Source organism: Malania oleifera, chromosome 4, assembly GCF_029873635.1.
Source record: "Malania oleifera isolate guangnan ecotype guangnan chromosome 4, ASM2987363v1, whole genome shotgun sequence".
Classification (NCBI taxonomy): Eukaryota; Viridiplantae; Streptophyta; class Magnoliopsida; order Santalales; family Ximeniaceae; genus Malania; species Malania oleifera.
The window spans coordinates 58,368,026-58,386,120 of NC_080420.1; the positions used below are offsets into that span (position 1 = coordinate 58,368,026).

Genomic DNA, 18,095 nt, shown 5'->3' on the forward strand with positions numbered 1-18,095 from the left:
ATTATTAGAACACCACTAGCTTGATATGACAATTTGCCTGTTTACCTCGTGGCACGGATTGTGCACTGATTGCCTCTGATAGTGTCTTGTTCGTTCAGACAAAGCCGAGCATCTTTTATGATCCGACCGCCCCCTGGTTTATTTTTACTAGCAGCTTACTAACTCCTCCAGGTCGACCATCTAATATACCCATACTAATTTTCTCATATATGGTTGCACTGCCAGCATCGGTACCTAGCCCTAGGAGTTTATTTCAACCCCGAACATGAGTATCTTTCAACCCCTATGACTGGAGTATCTTTCAGCTCCTTTTAGTCACAAGCTGTGGTTCCAGTATCATATATACAATTTATAGAAAAATAGTAACCTGTGCAATTTTAGTATTCTCACAAATTCAAATCATCACATTGGGTTCAAACTGGTGCCTTTCCACTCAATTTATCTCTTTTTTCTTACAGATTCAGCTCGATGTTTCACTGGCCTCCATTTATCACATTCTCAGTATAACAAATTGGAACTTCGTTCCCATATCTATATCAATAGTATAGAAAATTCATACATTTCCATTTCAACATATTCAGTATAACAAATTGGAACTCCATTCCCATAATCTATATCAATAGTATGGAAAATTCATCCATTTCCATTTCAACATATTAAGTATAAAAAATTGGAACTCCGTTCCCATAATCTATATCAATAGTATAGAAAATTCATACATTTCCATTTCAACATATATCACACAATTTTAAATCCCAAAACCCGCTAAATGATAGAAATCCAATAAACATCATTTAAGTGAATAAGAAAAGGATTCGAGCATCTCTTACTATAGTATAAATACAAATAAATGACTTTTGTAAAGTTTGGAGATCATACGTCGAAATCCTCGTTTTTACCAAAAACCAAAAAATCATAAAACTAACATTTTTACTCGATAGAATTTAGCAAAGAACCAGTTAAATCATACATAATAACATAATCTAGATTTTTAGAGGTTTAGTTTTCCAAAAATGCTGTTGTAATCAAATTCTCCTTACCTTAAACTCGAAACGAAACTTCGTACGATAACGATCCAAACCGACAACTTGGATTCCCGACAACCTAAAACCATAGAATGTAATCTTACTATATTTTCTACTACTATCCGAATATCCAATCAAAACTAAGATCAGATCCCTACCTTGATTTTTGGGAAAACCCAAAAATCTCTGTAATGACGATCTGATCTGCTAAAATTGTAGAGTTTTCTCTTCTGATCCACGTAGTACTCTTTGTTTTCGGAAATGGACGACGAACGGCGAAGAATCTTTGAGAGAGAAAGAGAGAGCTTGGTGGTAGAGAGAGAGAGAGAGAGGGAAATATTTTATGTTTTCTGAACCACAAAGCAACCCCAAAAGAAGCTTTAAGGCGCCGTTGACTGAGTCAACTTCGTCGATGAGGCCATGGCTTCGTCAATGAGGCTGTCGACATCCTTGTCAATGAGGCTCTGAATTTCATCGACGAAGATTTCTCGAGAACCATCCAAAACCCCTTGGTATTCCTCGTTGACGAGGCTCTGAATTTCATCGACGAGGAACTATAGGGACCTTATCGACAAAGGTGACCTTCGTCGATGAACCTTGCTTATTTGATGGTTCGGGTCTCTACAGGAGATGTTGTTCTCCTTTATATTAGGATGAGATGGGTGAGCGACGGGTTGTGGGGCCAGAGTTAGTACAACAAGCGTATGATAAGGTTCAACTCATCAGAGATAGAACCAGTGCAGCTCAGAGCCAACAGAAGAGTTATGTCGATAACCACCGTAGGAAATTAAAGTTTGATATTGGCGCTTATGTGTTTTTGAAAATAGCTCCATTAAAAGGGGTTATGAGATTTGGAAGGAAAGGTAAGCTTAGCCCTAGATTCATTGGCCCATTCGAGATTCTAGAGGAAGTGAGGCCGGTTGCCTATAGGTTAGCTTTACCACTTGTGTTTTCTAGGATACCCGATGTATTCCATGTTTCCTTGTTGAGGAAATACATTACAGACCCTTCTCACATAATCAATTATGGTGAATTAGAGCTTAGTGATTCACTAGTTTATAAGAAGGTACTGACTCACTCGAAAAATGAGTAGCTCGAAAGCTATCCCAAGTATAGGAGTTCTATCGTGTAATATTAAGCCCAAGGGATAGATCGTCTCCTCAGGGAATGCGTTTTAATCTTAGATTTTTCTTTCTTCCAATCGAAATTAAAAAGGTACTGAACTCAGTTCATATTCGGGTTTTTCAAGAGTTGTTCAATTTTACTTTTGCCGAATTAGATAACACGTAATTTAAAAACCCTAAAACCAACATGTACTAAATAAAAGAAACAAGAATAGAAATCCTAGTTTACTTAAAGAAACATTGGGACACGCACTAATTAAAAAGGGAAACTACAAATAAGGAATTAAAACACGCTAGAATAGAAACTCTAATCTACCTAAGGAAACATCGACACACGCACTAATTAAAAATGGAAACTAAAAATAAGGAATTACACACGCAATAGAGATGCAATCAAAATAAAACACACTCACAAACAGTAAAAATCAAACCTTTAACAAAATTAAGAAATTGAATCAAAACCAAACTTCAAGGGAAACCAAGAACTTAGACAGAAATTATCCCTAACAACCTAAACTAGACTGAACACAATAAAAATGAAAGCTTTAATATGACTTGACCCTAAACTAAAACAAGTTTCGACAAAAAAAATTTAAATTTGAAAAGATCAACTAAATTAAAACGGTATTTAAATTAAACAAATGATAAATAAAACTACCAAATTAAATCGAATAACAATTTGAATTAAATACAAGATAAGTAAATAGAAAGAATTAAAATTACTTAGCAAGTATCCAAACTCTAACTTTTCAATAATCTGTAATAAATAAATAAAAACAAACATTATTCAACTACAATAAAAGGAGAGAAAGAGAGAGAGAGCAGGGGCCTGTTGTTTTGCTGTGGATGTCCTCGGGTTGGCAGCAGATTGCTGCTGGTATGCTGTGGTTTCGGGTCTCCACGGGACTGCTGTGTTTGCTGGTCTGGAGAGTGGAGAGCTGCTGGAACAGGGGGTTGTGCTGCTGCTGTGTTGCTGGCCGTGTGCAGCAGTGCAGGGGCTGCTGTGCAGGGGTTGCGGTGCAGGGGCTGCTGCTGATATTCTGCTATATGGAGAGGTCTGCTGCAAGCTGCTGTGGTGGTTGTGATGGCTCACGGTTTGCAGGCCTGAAGCTATGGAGAACCAAGGGAAAGAGGAAGAGCAGAGAGGAGAAGAAAGACAAGAGAAACAGCAAGAAAGGAAGAAGGAGAGAAGAAGAGGAAGAAGACTGAGCAGGGAGCTAAGAGGATAAAAGGAAAAGAAAGCAACAAAGAGGGAGAGAACAAGAAAGAAAGAAAACAAAGTAAGGGAGAAAGAGAAGGGAAGAGGGAGAGTTTGAGGGAGAGAGAAGGGTGCTGGAGGCACACCCTATGCAGGGGAGAAAAGGGAATTAAATAGGATGGAGGAAAGAAGCTGCCCTAGGACCCGGATCCAACCAACTTGACCCGACAACTTGACCCGAATTGTTGTATTTTTTTATTCTCTATTCGTCGCAAATTCTGCTCTTCTGGAGCCTGTATCTCATAAAACTCAAAACACTAAAGTTGTAGATGATCCTTTCCTCTTTCTCCAAAAATTTGAATTGTCTCAATCGGAGTTCGGACAAAAAAGTTATGCACGAAATACGAACAAGTATTGGTTTTGGTTCCTAGGAATTTTCCTGCGACAAAAAAATTACCAAATTCTCATAAATAGTGCAATAAAGTTCAAGAATGATGATTTTGGCATTTTATTAAAATATTTGACAATTTTGGACATTTAATTAAAAATATAAACCATAAAGCTCGGGTTAAACGTCTAATTACGCAGTTTCGACGCGTAATCAGGTACCAGTACAGATTCTGGACAAGAAAGAGCAGGAATTACGTAATAGGAAGATTCCTCTAGTAAAAGTTTTCTGGAGAAATCACGCAATAGAAGAAGCTTCTTAAGAGCTCAAGGAACAAATAAGGTAGAAATACTCGCAATTATTCCATGGGGTTCAGTCATAACCAGGGAAGTGTAAGTGATTATATAGTATTTCTTTTTCAGGTACATGTAGTAGTTAGTTAGTGAGTAGTATTTTAGTTTTGGGAGAATTTTTATTTTTTATATGTAATCTCCTAAAACTTTGAATGTAACCGTGGTATTCCTCTGCCATAAGTGAGGGTAACTAATAAAATAAGAAAACTGTTTGCCTTTTGGGGATGGAGAACCGTATGGATAGCAAGTTTCAAGGACGAAATTTTTATAAGGAGGGGAGAATGTAGTGACCCAAAGTATTATGACATTTAAATAATAAAAGAGGGAGAAAAAGAAATTATAAAGGGGGGGTCATAGTAGATCCTCATCGACGAATGTGAAGAGTTTGTCGACGAAGTGGCTTATTGGGTTCGTCGACGGGGACATGTGTCTTGTCGATGAAAAGATACTGAAAGGCTATGTTCAGTTCTGAATTTCGTCAATGAGGAATAGGTGTTCGTCGATGAACTTCCTTTGTGGCCTCATTGATGAAGGCCAATGTATAAATAGCCTAAACTCGATTTTTTTGCAAAAAATTTCATGAAAAATCACTCTCTCTCTCCCTCTCTCTCTCTCTCTCTCTCTCTCTCTCTCTCTCTCTCTCTCTCTCTCTCCTGTTCTTCCCTTCCCCATTCTCTTTAATATTTCGGGCCGGATTCTTATTGATTTGACAATCTTAGGCCACCATGACAATCTTAGGAAAGTTCTCTTCAAGTCTGTTGGAGTGGATCATTGGTGGGGTTAACTTGGGCTTCATCCCAAATTCAAGGTAAGGTTTTTTATTCAATATTTGGCTTTCCTACAGTTGTAAGAAAGTGAGTACAATTGAAATTCTTAATCTGTAAAACACTCAATGTTGCTTCTAACAAAGTTAGTGAGTACAATTGAAATTCTTAATACATAATCATATGATGAAACTTGAAGCTCAATATGTATGTAACGATACAATCATTAATGAATGAATATGCTTCAACACACAATTTTTCTTTTTACCAAAACTCCCAAGTAATGATATAATTAAAAGCTTTGGAGAAAATTTTAGGTTCTAGTTCACTTTGGGAAAATGCATGAATATCTAGTGTGAACATATCAAAAACTTTATCTTGAATATTATATCAATCAAAATCAAAAGGCGTTCTTTCAAATATTCAATCACAACACGATATTTGTAATATCCAAATATATATATGATTGGCAAAGATCAAAAACAAAATATGAAGTTTTCTAAAGAAAATATCCCTCAATAAAATAAATATTTATGAACACCAAGGATATTTAATCAAGTGTTTTAATATATCTAAAATATAGATCCTTTAACTAAATACACACTTGAATCCAAACTATTTAACCAATGACGAAACTCTTTATCAAGTAGTGATATTATCTAAATAATGTACATGAAAGTATACTCACTATCAATCACTCAACTTATTTCAACAATAGATTTTGAAATGAGAAGTTCTTTGAAAAATATATATCAATCAAGTAGATCAGCTTATATGAAGAACTCTATGAGAAGAAATATCAACATGTAGATTGATTTACCAAACCTCAATACCAAAATGATTCCACAATAATAACGAGATTGCTTTTTGAAAAACGCCTTAGCTCAAATTCGATGTAAGAACTTAGAAATCCTAGGAAAAGGTTTCAGCAGTGTGTTCAAAGTTGTGCCAAACGTGCAATCTCTTCAATTGTATGCAAAAGGTTTGTTCTCTTCTCTTCTCCTTTCAAAAGTCTAAGGCACTAGGGTTTAGATGTTCAATATATAGGTGCATGACCCTTAGAATAAATCTCAACCGTTGAATAAAAAATTATCTCACATGTTCTTTCATTAAAAATTAGATTTTTAAACTTTCCTATAGGTTAGATGACTGAGGTTAAAAGCCCAGATGACTAAAGTTTCTTAGAGGTTCAAAAATTAACCTGGACACAAGGTCGACAACTGAAGTTGGGGTCTAGATGACTGAAGTGTCGGGTTCAGACGACTGAAGTCTGAGTTCAGTCTTCTAAGGTGCTTCTGTCAGGTTCTGTTTTTCACCATAAATTCTTCAGACAACTGAATTTAATCTTTGGTTTTCTGAAGAAATTCTTCAAACGGCTGAACTTATATTTAGTCTTCTAAAGTTGCAACTTCAGACGACTAAGCTTGAAGTTCGGTCTTCTGAAGTTCCCAATTCTTGGATTTTTTTTCTTTTTCAGTTCAAAAATTTGTTTTGCTTTCTTTCTTGCCTCTTTCATAAAAATATTTTCTGGGATTTTCAAAATATATCTAAGTCCATAGATATTCCCTAATGATGTTCATGAGATGCATGAGTCCTAAGGTCGTTCTAGAGTATATGTTAAGCCTCAAATTTAATCATATGAGAATGTAAACACATTAGCTCTATGTACCCATTCCCATGACGATCTTGAACTTTTTGCTTGCATCCTCATTCTTATACTCTTTTAGTTCCATGGATTGTGCCAAGATATGCATGCTTTAATCTTCATGGCTTCCATGACTTGTTATCCTTCCATGCATGCTATACATAGTTCCTGTTCACAATCTCAATGCACAAATCAAATACCAAGTGATTTGTCATTATCAAAACCGGATTGGACTCATAGAGTCAACAATCTCCCCTTTTTGATGATGACAAATACAGGACCAAAAATATAGAATAAAATGGGTTACACCTAACAAAGCTCCCCCTCAAATAATGCATCAATTATTCAGTAAGTGAAATATGCTCATGTTCATACACATATTGTTTAGCCTGATTCCAAATGAAATATGCTTATGTTCATACACACGTTGTTTAGTCTGATTCCAAATGAAATATGCTCATGTTTCATAAACAAGTTGTTTACCCTGATTCTTCTCCTATAGCTTGATTTTTCTCTCCCTTTACACAATTAATTTTGCGAATAATTTTTGCTATAACATGATTCTTATAACTTAATTCTTCTTATAACCCAATTCTTCTCCCCTTTACACAATTAGTGTTTTCAACCATTTTTGCCCATTTTTTCCTAAAGCTTGATTCTTATCCCCTTTTTGTTGCCCTTTTTGACATCAACAAAAAGGTGTATAATACTAAGACATGAGTGGACATAGTCTTATATTTTTCTCCCCTTTTAAATCTTAAAATTTTGAACTTATTCAACCATCAGATTTGAAAAATTTTACTTCTCCCCCTTGCTAATGCAGACATCTGTGTTGCTGAATTTAAATTTTAATGCGAACATACATAGTGTGATAAATGTCATATAAGTGTATAAGCAAACTTAGTCATTAAACTTCAATGATTATGTGGGGATTAACATGTGATACCAAATGTTAACAAATGTGATATTAAATGAGAACAAATGAGCTGAATATGAATTTTTTTTTGCCAATTGTGAATATTAAGTGACGTTGCTCCCCCTGAATTATGTCATCTAATATAATTCTAGGCAACTATATTTATTTTAGCTCAGAAAAGCTCTCCCCTGTTTTATTTATTTAAGCTTATACACATTATAGATTATGCAATTAAAAAAATCTCTCCTACTTTAGTTCTCATAAAAAATTTACTCTAGTATATCTCTCTCACCTTTTGGATCTTCAAAACAAGTTGTGCTATAGATATTTGCTTTAAGTATATTCCAAAAGGAATTATAACCAGAAGGACTAACCATATAGATCCTAATTATATCAATACATTTCAAAACAAGATCATATGGTTAACTCAAAGAATTTGTGGCAAAGCAGTATATTTTTCATTTAGAATATTCAATAGAATCATCACAATTGAGTGCATGCTACATAAAGTTCACTGCAAATCTAAGCACAAGAAATATTGGTAAGCATAGTAAGATAGTAAATAATTTCGATTTGCTCCCCCTATGGATTCGAATACTTGTGTAGATGAAATGAAATGCTTATACTTATCAAAGATTAATTTCACTACTAGTTCAAAGCCACATAAGCAATCATTGTAAAATATTTTAGACCAACTAAAGTGATACTATGACGCACATGAGTTCTTTACTCTCTTTCTCTAGGAATGGAGCTCAGCTCCCCTTTAGTTATACACTTATCATATTCTTTTGTCTTTTCCTTGTAATCATTCTTCACCAGTTTAGCCGAGTGTTCTAAGATTTTGAATGATTTATACTTTAACATTACCTGCTTTAGCTTAGAGAACCAAAAAGTAATAAACAATTTTACTTTAGGGTCACAAGCCTATATTGCTTCTTTTCTTATAGATCTCAACAAATAGGTCTCTTAGTCATTTGCATTATCATATAGATTGCAACCTACGCATGTAACTTAGCCATTTGACATATTCAAAATCTTTTAGTAGATTTGACTTGAAGTTTGAAAGCTTGCGAAGTGAGATTTTGCAAATACTCTTAACAATTTAATTATCTTTAAGTTCAAAAGAATATTCATTATGAGTGGACAATATTCAAAATAGTTTATGGAAGCGAATATATCCAACTACATAGGCCAAAGAGCAATTTTGGAGAATATTAATTTTTGAATACTGCTCTTTAGGTATTTCTAATGTTCCAATTATTAGACGGTACCTTATAGGTATGTCTTCAATTTTAAGCAAGGGTACGAGCCTATAATAGATAAATCTTTACCAGATATGATCATGGTATGGTAAAGATTTCTTGTGGAGGATATTGCTTAATCACAAATCAAAATTAGAGATTTTCACATTTTAAGCACAAAGGGAATATTTATTAAAAATGTCTTTGTACACAATTTGATCCCTTAGAGAATTCCATTGATTTGAATATAATGGGATATATTTTAATAAGCACTTGAAAGATATAGAGTTTATGATTTATTCGTGCTTGTGGCTAGAATGATGACTAACTTAACCATTTGAAGCAATACGTTCTTGCTTTATTGATTTGCATACTTTTATGTTAAATAATGAACAAGAATAGTTTCCAATTGACTATCGAAAGAGACTTTTGGATGAATTTGAGATTTGCTAACAAACAGAGAAAATTAATTCCTATTGGTTAGATTTGTAAAGCATAGTGAGAAACTAGGTGAAATCAATTTTTTAGAAGTTTTGTTTTTCATTAATTTGATACTTAAGGAAACAATTTCATTCTCTTTTGAATATTTTCTTTAAATTGAGTTTATTTCAATTTTTGTACTTACAAAAATCTAAATTTCTTTTCTAAATAAAGTCAAGATTAGTATAATTTTAGTCATTGGCAAAAGTAAGTCACCAATCGCTGAGGACGATACTCTTCTCATCACTTTATTACAAAAATGCGATACTGTGCACTTGTAGTTTTGCACTGATCAAGTTTTTGGCGCCGTTGCCAGGGATTGAGTTTTTCTTATTTTTGCCAATATCAATACAAAGTAATCTTTGTTTTAATTCAGAATTTTATTTATTTTTATTTTTATTTTATTTCTTTTCTTTTTATTTTATTTCTTTTTTTATTTTCTTCTTCAGGTGTGTTTTTGATGTTGGATGCGCCATGCTAGAATCAGTGACATTTACTCCTTTTGATCTGGAGATTGAAAGAACTCTCAAAGCACTAAGAAAGAAGAAGGTACAAGCCATGGAGAATGGACAACAAAATGTGCAGCCACGGGTCTTAAAGGATTATGTACGGCTAGTTGTGAATGACAACTACTCAGGTATAAGACACCAGACCGTTATTGCCAACAATGTTGAGCTCAAACTCGCCTTGATTAGCATGATACAACAATCCCAATTTAGCAAATCACCAATTGATGATCCCAATATTCATTTGGAGATGTTTTTGAAGATTTGCGACATTGTAAAAATAAATGGTGTTACTGAAGACACCATTAGATTGAGATTGTTCCTTTTTTCTTTGAGGGACAAGGCAATAGGTTGGCTACAATCTTTACAATTGGGAAGTATTACTAGTTGGCAGGACATAGCAGAAAAGTTTATGGCTAAATTCTTTCCACTTGCAAAAATAGCCCAACTCAGGAGTGAGAATGGTCAATTCAAGCAACATGATTTTGAATCACTCTATGAAGCATGGGAAAGGTATAAAGATTTGATTCGACGCTACCCACAACATGGATTGACGGATTGGTTGCAAATTCAGATGTTCTATAATGGGTTAAATGGGCAAACTCAGACTTTAGTTGATGCTGTGTCTGGGGGAACTTCGATGTCAAAGACACCGGAGGGTGCTACTTCTCTTTTGGAAGTAATGGATTTAAATAACTATTAATGACCAACTGAAAGAAATATGACTAAGAAAGTTGCTGGGATTCATGAATTGGAGCCGTTTGCTACCTGTTCAGCTTAAGTTACTTCTCTATCCCATCAGATTTCAGTTTTGATAACCCAGAGGATACCACAAAATGCAGATTATGTGGCAGCTACAAGTAGGACAGATTCGAGCAATGAAGCGAGTCAAGGACAGGTTCAATACATAAACAATTGGAACTACAACTATCGGGGTAATCCTGTGCCATAATTTTACCACCCAAGGCTTCGAAATCATAAGAATTTGTCTTATGGAAAAACAAGAAATATGTTGTGTTAGCTTTACTGTGATCCCAAGAGGGGGGGGGTGAATTGGTATTTTTAAAATTTAACCCCTAGGTATTCCTCCTAATGACAGTATGTTCACAATCCTATGGTCAATCTAGTGCAAGAGATATATATATATATATATCAGAAATTAAGTAAAGCCGTTTAATCAATCACACAAGCACCAGAAAGTAGTAAAGAGAGGGTGACACACATATATGTTATCGAGGTTCAGCCAACTGCCTACGTCCCCGCCTTGGCTAACCAGCACAAGGGTTATCACAATAACTTGCTCACTTAAAGGGGTGGAGTGGCATCTATACAAACCATGTCAATTAGCACAGGGCTGATCTCAACCTTTACACCAATCCTTACAGGGCTGGATTACCGCCCCCTCAGGCCACGCCTGGAATCACTCAGATATACAATCAAATGGTACAATATAAGAGTACTTTCATGTAAAGAAGATTTGTACCCAAATGCGTTCAATCACATACACCATAGATGATTTAAAATGTAAGCTCGGTGTAGTCTAGATAGTTCAACTCTCAAAGGTATTTTCTATAAGTGTAATGCGTACGTGAGAGTGTCAACAAGCAATCTTTGTATTTCAATGTGTTCTTAATCAAGATGCTTAAACAAACATATCATGCAAGTTTTAAATATTTCAACCAGTGTATATGCTTGGTTTGCAAAAGCTAAGCAATCTTTGTATTCAACAAATAATATAAACTCGAATAAATATTGCCACAAAGATTTGTATATCAAACACAAATATCTTTCCACAACAATGTCAATATGAATAGCACAAGATAATTGAGTAAGTTTGAAAATATTTTTTCAAGCCAAAAACAAATACAAACTTCCTAAGATGTTGCAATGAGAATGCAACACTCGGAAGTTCAACACAAGTCTTCTTAATGTAGGGTTACTAGAAAAGCCTCCTAAGAATACTTAGGTTATGCTCTCATAAAAAATCGATTCAAACACTCACGAAATGAGAGAGCAAACATCTAAATAAACACACTTAATGCACTTACAAATGATACAAAGAAGTGAAGAAGGTAAGCTTGAGTGGATTTGAAAAGAGTATGAGAGGTAGGAAGTATTTTGGTTGAGAGAGAAATTTGGATTTCTATTTTTCCTAATCAACTTCCTAATTTACCCAAATGAAGGGGTATATATAGACATCCCATGATATTTGACCGTTGGGGACCTATTAGGAATTGTTAAAAAAGTTTAATGACATTTTAAACATTTTAACCCCGTTTAAAAATATTAATTATGGTAAAAAATGAGGAGCAACCCGAGAGGTTCAATTGAACAGAAAGGTTTCGGTCGTGTAGACCTCATATTGTCCGGTCGACTAGGGCATTTTTGAACTGAATGGTCGGTCGACCAAAAGTGCCTTTCCGAAGGCGATTTTCCATTTTACCGAGATTCGATCAACCGGACCATTTTGAACTGGCTGGTTTGGTCGACCATACCGTTGAGATTTTTCCCGAGGACCCTCGGTCGACTAGGTAGTTGGAGTACAAAAAAGGCTCAGTCAAACAGATGGTCAAATTGTTGACCTAGGGAGGTTTCGGTCGACCAGGGCTTTTTGAACTACTTGGTTTGGTCAACCAGGACCTTGGTCAAGAGTTGACCCAAGTCTGTTTCGGTCGACCAGGGCAGAATGAACTGCCTTGGCCGATCGACCGAAAGTGCACAAAATGTGCATTTCGGTCCAGTTTCAATACACATTCACCCTATTCAAGTGCCTAATGCATGCAAGTGCAAAGGTGAGTGTCCTAGGGTTATTTATGTCCAAAATCAAGACACCGAAATGGTAAACCCTAAGGTCATTCTAAGGTCACTTTTAGTTCGTATTTGGTTTGAGCTTATATAATAAAACATGCATGTGTTGTGTGTGCTTATTACAAACCAAATATCCTAATTACTATTACAGACCCTTGAATAAATATAAAGTATAATACAATTAGAAAAAGGTTTTCAACTTCACTCTCTCTTTGTGCATTGTGATTTCCCAATATAAGTTCTTGCACAAAACCTCAAACACCCACTAATTGCAATGATTATTTGTCATAACCAAAATCGGGCATGACCTATAAGGTCAAAATGTTGCAACTTCCTCTAGGACTTGATAGTTAACAAAGTGAGAAGAAGATGTCACTTGAGGAAGCCATGGTATCATTTGTTGAGGAGACAAAAGTAAGGTTTAAAAAGACTAATTCATGGTTGGATAATATTGAGACTCATTGCAGTAATATGAGAGTCATTATGAAGAATCTTGAAATGCAAATTGGGCAACTGGCCATGACCATAAATGCCCAACAAAGAGGAACATTTCCTAGCAACATAGAAGTGAATCCAAAGGAACAATGCAAAGCCATCACACTTAGGAGTGGAAGAGAAATTGAGAGATTTCCACACCTACAGCTAAAAATAATGGCCAAAGCAAGAATAAAGTGGAAGAAGAAGAGATTGCGGATGACACACCAAAAGAGACTGACATGCCTCCAGAAATTTCATTTCCCAATAATCCTCCTATTCTCTCTACTCCACTTCCTTATCCTCAACGTTTTCAAAAACAAAAATTAGATAAGCAATCTTCTAAGTTTTTATACATTTTTAATAAAATTCACATAAACATTCCTTTTACATATGTATTGAAACAAATGCCAAATTATTTCAAATTCTTGAAGGACATCATTTCCAAGAAAAGAAGGTTGGAGGAGTTCGAAATAGTGAAGCTTACTGAAGAGTGTAGTGCTATTCTTCTAAAGAAATTGAATTAAAAATTAAAAGATCTAGGGAGTTTCACTTTGCCTTGCACTATTGGAAATTCATTTTTTTGATAAAGTTTTATGTGATCTTGGTGCTAGCATTAATCTTATGCCACTTTCTATTTGCAGGAAATAGGGACTTGGAGAGATGAAACAAACAACCATTTCTTTACAGCTAGCAAACTGATCCATCAAGTATCCACGTGGAATCATAGAAGACATATTGGTAAAGGTGGATAAATTTATTTTTCCTATTGATTTTGTGGTGTTAGATATGGAGAAGGACCAAGAAGTCCCCCTAATTCTTGGCCGACCATTCTTGGCCACTGGAAGGGCTTTAATTGATGTTCAAAAGGGTGAGCTAACATTGAGAGTAAACAAGGAAGAGGTCATGTTCAACATCTACCAAGCCATGAGATTCCCAGAAGATCCAAGCACTTGCTTTAGGTAGATGTCACTCAACAATGTATAGAAGAAGCCTTTCAAGAAGTTGTACCAGCCGATCATCTAGAATGGTGTGTCACCACTTTATCTCATGCTTACGATTTTAATAATTCTACTATTTGTGAATCTGATTTACCTTTTGTTAATGAGGAATTTCTCCACTATCTATTTGCCTTAGGAGCCTTGCAATAGAGTACAACACTTAGCAATGAAGTGGGGAGGATAGAACCTATGGTAGCGAAGACGGATTTTGGAATTTCTAAAGAAAAGATGCAGCAAACTACAACTTCAGAGTTGAAGCAATTACTTGAGCATCTTCACTATGCATTCTTAGGGGATAGTGACACCTTTCTAGTGATTGTTGTGGCATCACTCACACTCGAAGAAGAGGAAAAGCTACTGCGTGTGTTAAAGGAGCATAAAGCAGCCTTGGGATAGACTATTTCTGACATAAAAGGTATAAGTCCTTCAATTTGCATGCAAAAGATTTTAATGGAGGAAATTTACAAACCATTCATCGAACCAAAGAAGATTAAATCCAGAAATGAAGGAAGTTATAAGAGCTAAAATTTTGAAACTCCTTAATGTTGGAATTATTTGTGCAATTTCAGATCGCTCATGTGTAAGTCCAGTGTAGGTTGTACAAAAGAAATATGGAATGACGGTGGTGAAAAATTACACTAATGAGTTTATTCCTACAAGAGCAGTCATAGGGTGGTGTGTATGTATGGATTAGCGCAAGTTGAATAAAGCAATAAGGAAGGATCACTTTCCACTTCCCTTCATTAATCAAATACTGGATCGATTGGATGGATACTCCTATTACTGCTTCTTAGATGGTTATTCGGGGTATAACCAGATTGCCATAGCCCCCGAAGATCAAGAGAAAACTACATTCACATGCCCTTATGAAACATTTGCTTTTAGGAGGATGCCCTTCGGATTGTGCAATGCCTTGGTGGCATTCTAGCGTTGCATGATGGCTATCTTTTCTGATACGGTGGAAGAGATAATGGAAATTTTCATGGATGATTTTTCAATTTTTGGCACATCTTTTGATCACTGTTTGCATAATTTGGCTCTTGTTTTGTAGAGATGTGAAGATAAAAATCTAGTCCTAAATTGGGAGAAGTGTCATTTCATGGTTCAAGAAGGGATCGTGCTTGGCGATAGAGTGTCATCTAAAGGAATTGAAGTTGATCGAGCTAAAATTGCAATCATAGAAAAACTACCACCCCCAAAGAATGTGAATGGAATCAGAAGCTTTTTGGGACACGCGGGATTTTATAGACGATTTATAAAGGATTTTCCTAAACTCTCTAAACCTTTATGTAATCTTCTTGAAAAAAATTCTGCATTTGACTTTAATGATGTTTGTTTGCAGGCCTTTAATGCAATCAAGGAGGAACTAATTTCAACACCAGTTATGACTGTACCTAATTGGAGTCAACCTTTTGAAGTCATGTGTGATGCAAGCGACTTTGCAATTGGAGCAGTGATAGGACAAAGGCGAGACAAACTGTTTAGGGCCATATATTATGCTAGCCGGACATTGAATGAAGCTCAATTAAATTATACAACAACTAAGAAGGAGATGCATGTTGTGGTGTTCGCTTGTGATAAATTTCAATCTTATCTCATTGGTACAAAGGTGATAGTGTTCACTGATCATGCAGCACTTTGCTATTTGTTTAGAAAGAAGGATGCCAAGCCTAGGTTGATTCATTGGATATTGCTTCTACCAGAATTTGATTTGGAGGTGCGTGATAGGAAAGGAAGCAAAAATTCAGTTGTTGATCATCTCTCTCGGTTGGAGCAAGATGAAGTAAGACCAGATTCAATGATCCAAGAAGCATTCCCTGATAAACAGTTGTTTGTATGTGAGATCAAGATTCCTTGGTATGCTAATATTGTAAACTACCTAGCTTGCAAAGTATTGCCACCAGATCTCACTTACCATCAACGCAAGAAGTTTCTACATGATGTGAAATATTATCTTTGGGATGAGCTTTTTCTATTCAAACGATGCCCTGATCAAATCATCCGAAGATGTGTGCTAGAAGAAGAGATGCTTACCATTCTTCATCATTGCCATTCCTCAACATATGGAGGACACTTTGGAGCAACACGTACAATAGCTAAGATACTCCAAAGTGGCTTCTTTTGGCCTTTTTTTTTTTTTTTTTTTGTGATAGTAATACTTTGGTGAAAACTTGTGACCGGTGGCAACGTATGGGAAATATTTCAAGATGTCAGAAGCTACCATTGAAAAATATCTTAGAGGTTGAGTTATTTGACATTTGGGGAATAGATTTTATGGGTCCCTTACCTCCTTCTTTTGGCTATGTTTATAACTTGTTGGCAGTTGATTATATGTCAAAATGGGGATGAAGCATAAGATAGCACTTGGCTACCATCCTCAAACGAATGGCCAAGTTGAAATTTCAAATTGAGAAATCAAGAACATCCTTGAGAAGATGGTCAACTCCAATAGAAAGGATTGGGCGAAGAAGCTTGATGATGCCTTGTGGGCATACCGCACTGCTTTTAAAACACCTATCGGGATGTCCCCTTACCGATTAGTGTTTGAAAAAGCATGTAATCTCCCTGCTGAGTTGGAGCATAAAGCCTATTGGGCTATAAAGAAACTTAATTTTGATTTGAAGGTAGCAGGGGAAAAGTGACTTCTTTAATTGAATGAGATGGATGAGTTCTGTAATGATGTGTATGAAAATGCAAAAATCTACAAAGAATGGACAAAGAAGTGGCATGACAAACAGATTCTTACGCGTGAGTTTGCTCTAGGACAACAGGTTCTACTCTTCAACTCACGATTAAAACCCTTCCCAGGCAAGTTAAGGTCAAGATGGACAGGTCCTTATACAATTGACAAAGTTTTCCCTTTTGGAGCAATAGACTTGAAGGACAAGACATGGAATATATTCAGAGTCAATGGTCAGAGATTGAAGCACTATTATGAAGAACAAGTGGAGAGGAACTGTGCATTTATTCCTCTTGGAGATCCTAATTGATGAAGATTGAAAGGTCTGGCTGGAGACGTTGAAACAAGCGCTTATGGGAGGCAACCCAAAGAGTTTTCTTTTGTTTATTCTTTTATATTTATTACTTTATTTTTTTATCTATTCATTTTTGAATAATTTGGATTTTTGATGCAGGTTTATTTTGCATGAATAAAGCACTAGAAATTTAATTCTTCGACTGATTCACCAAGAAACCAGGGAAGCTTCTTTCTTTTCTTAAATCTTTCTCACCTTTGAATTACAATGAGGACATTGTTTAGTTTAAGTTTGGGGGTGTGATTTGGTCTTCTTGATTGTGGGTTATGTTTATTTTTCTAATGATTTTTTTTTCTCTTTACTTGTGATTTTATATGTCTTGAGTTGTTAGATTCTATTACCAAGCATGTATTTGAGTATGATGGAATTCTCTATGACTCTTAAATTTGTGATTGAGGATGGGATTGAGAAAAAATTTCAAAAAATTCTTTTATGTTAAGCTGAGTTTTGTGGGTACTTTGATTTAAATCTTTGTCCCTTAACATAAATTGCACACATAGTTGTTCTTTTCCTTTATTCCATTTTGCTTATAAAGAGAATGAGTAGAATTGATTGGGTCAGAGGAGTTTAATCTTCCTTTACTGTAGAATCCGTGGATGAATCCTTGAGGCAAAATCTTAGTTGATACCAAATATTAGAGAAATGATCTAGGCAAATTTTTTGTAATAACCAAAAAAGCTTTCCCACCTGTCCTGATTATAAAGCCATCATTGCATGGTATATTTCCATAGTCAACCCCCTTGAGCCTCATGTTACATAGGCCTTTATTTGTTCTTTTAACTACATAAACCATTCCCATTCTAAGCTTGAAAAACCATGAATTTACCTTTTCATTTTGAGAAAAATTTTGGAGGAAATTTACATTTAAAGAAATAATTTTCGTCTAAAAAAAAAAAAAAAAGCCAGAGAAGACTCATTAAGTAGAGTATGGATCACTTCATATTTTGTTAAAGGTGTACTTGATACTACTTCATTGGTTACAACAACAACAATATTGTCATCAGTATGAGCATATTGTCAAGAGAGAGTATGGTTTGATTCCTGTGGATATCATTTTGATTGTTCTTTCCATCAAGTATTTTCCCAATTTACTTTAATTTTCCTTATCCATTTCTTTCGTAGCCCTCACCCAGTGGT

The 18,095-nt window shown here is 35.3% G+C and overlaps 1 protein-coding gene and 1 non-coding gene across 2 annotated transcripts; one reads left to right on the top strand and one right to left on the bottom strand.

Moving 5' to 3' along the window:
- The first annotated feature begins 9,608 nt into the window (after positions 1-9,608).
- On the top strand, positions 9,609-10,592 carry LOC131153816 (uncharacterized). The gene is made up of 3 exons (XM_058106271.1): positions 9,609-9,983; positions 10,248-10,319; positions 10,443-10,592. Exons 1-3 carry the CDS (start codon positions 9,609-9,611, stop codon positions 10,590-10,592), a joined length of 597 nt encoding a protein of 198 aa, XP_057962254.1.
- Positions 10,086-10,192, bottom strand: LOC131154630 (small nucleolar RNA R71). Its single transcript, XR_009136547.1, has one exon. It is a non-coding gene; the product is annotated as a small nucleolar RNA R71 (small nucleolar RNA).
- Positions 10,593-18,095: the final 7,503 nt, after the last annotated feature.

Coding starts and splice junctions, on each gene's coding strand:
- LOC131153816 (XM_058106271.1), top strand. CDS start 9,609: ATGCTAGAATCAGTGACATTTACTCCTTTTGATCTGGAGATTGAAAGA. Junction 9,984..10,247: donor TTTTTTCTTTGAGGGACAAG/GCAATAGGTTGG, acceptor GGGCAAACTCAG/ACTTTAGTTGATGCTGTGTC. Junction 10,320..10,442: donor GTGCTACTTCTCTTTTGGAA/GTAATGGATTTA, acceptor CTATCCCATCAG/ATTTCAGTTTTGATAACCCA.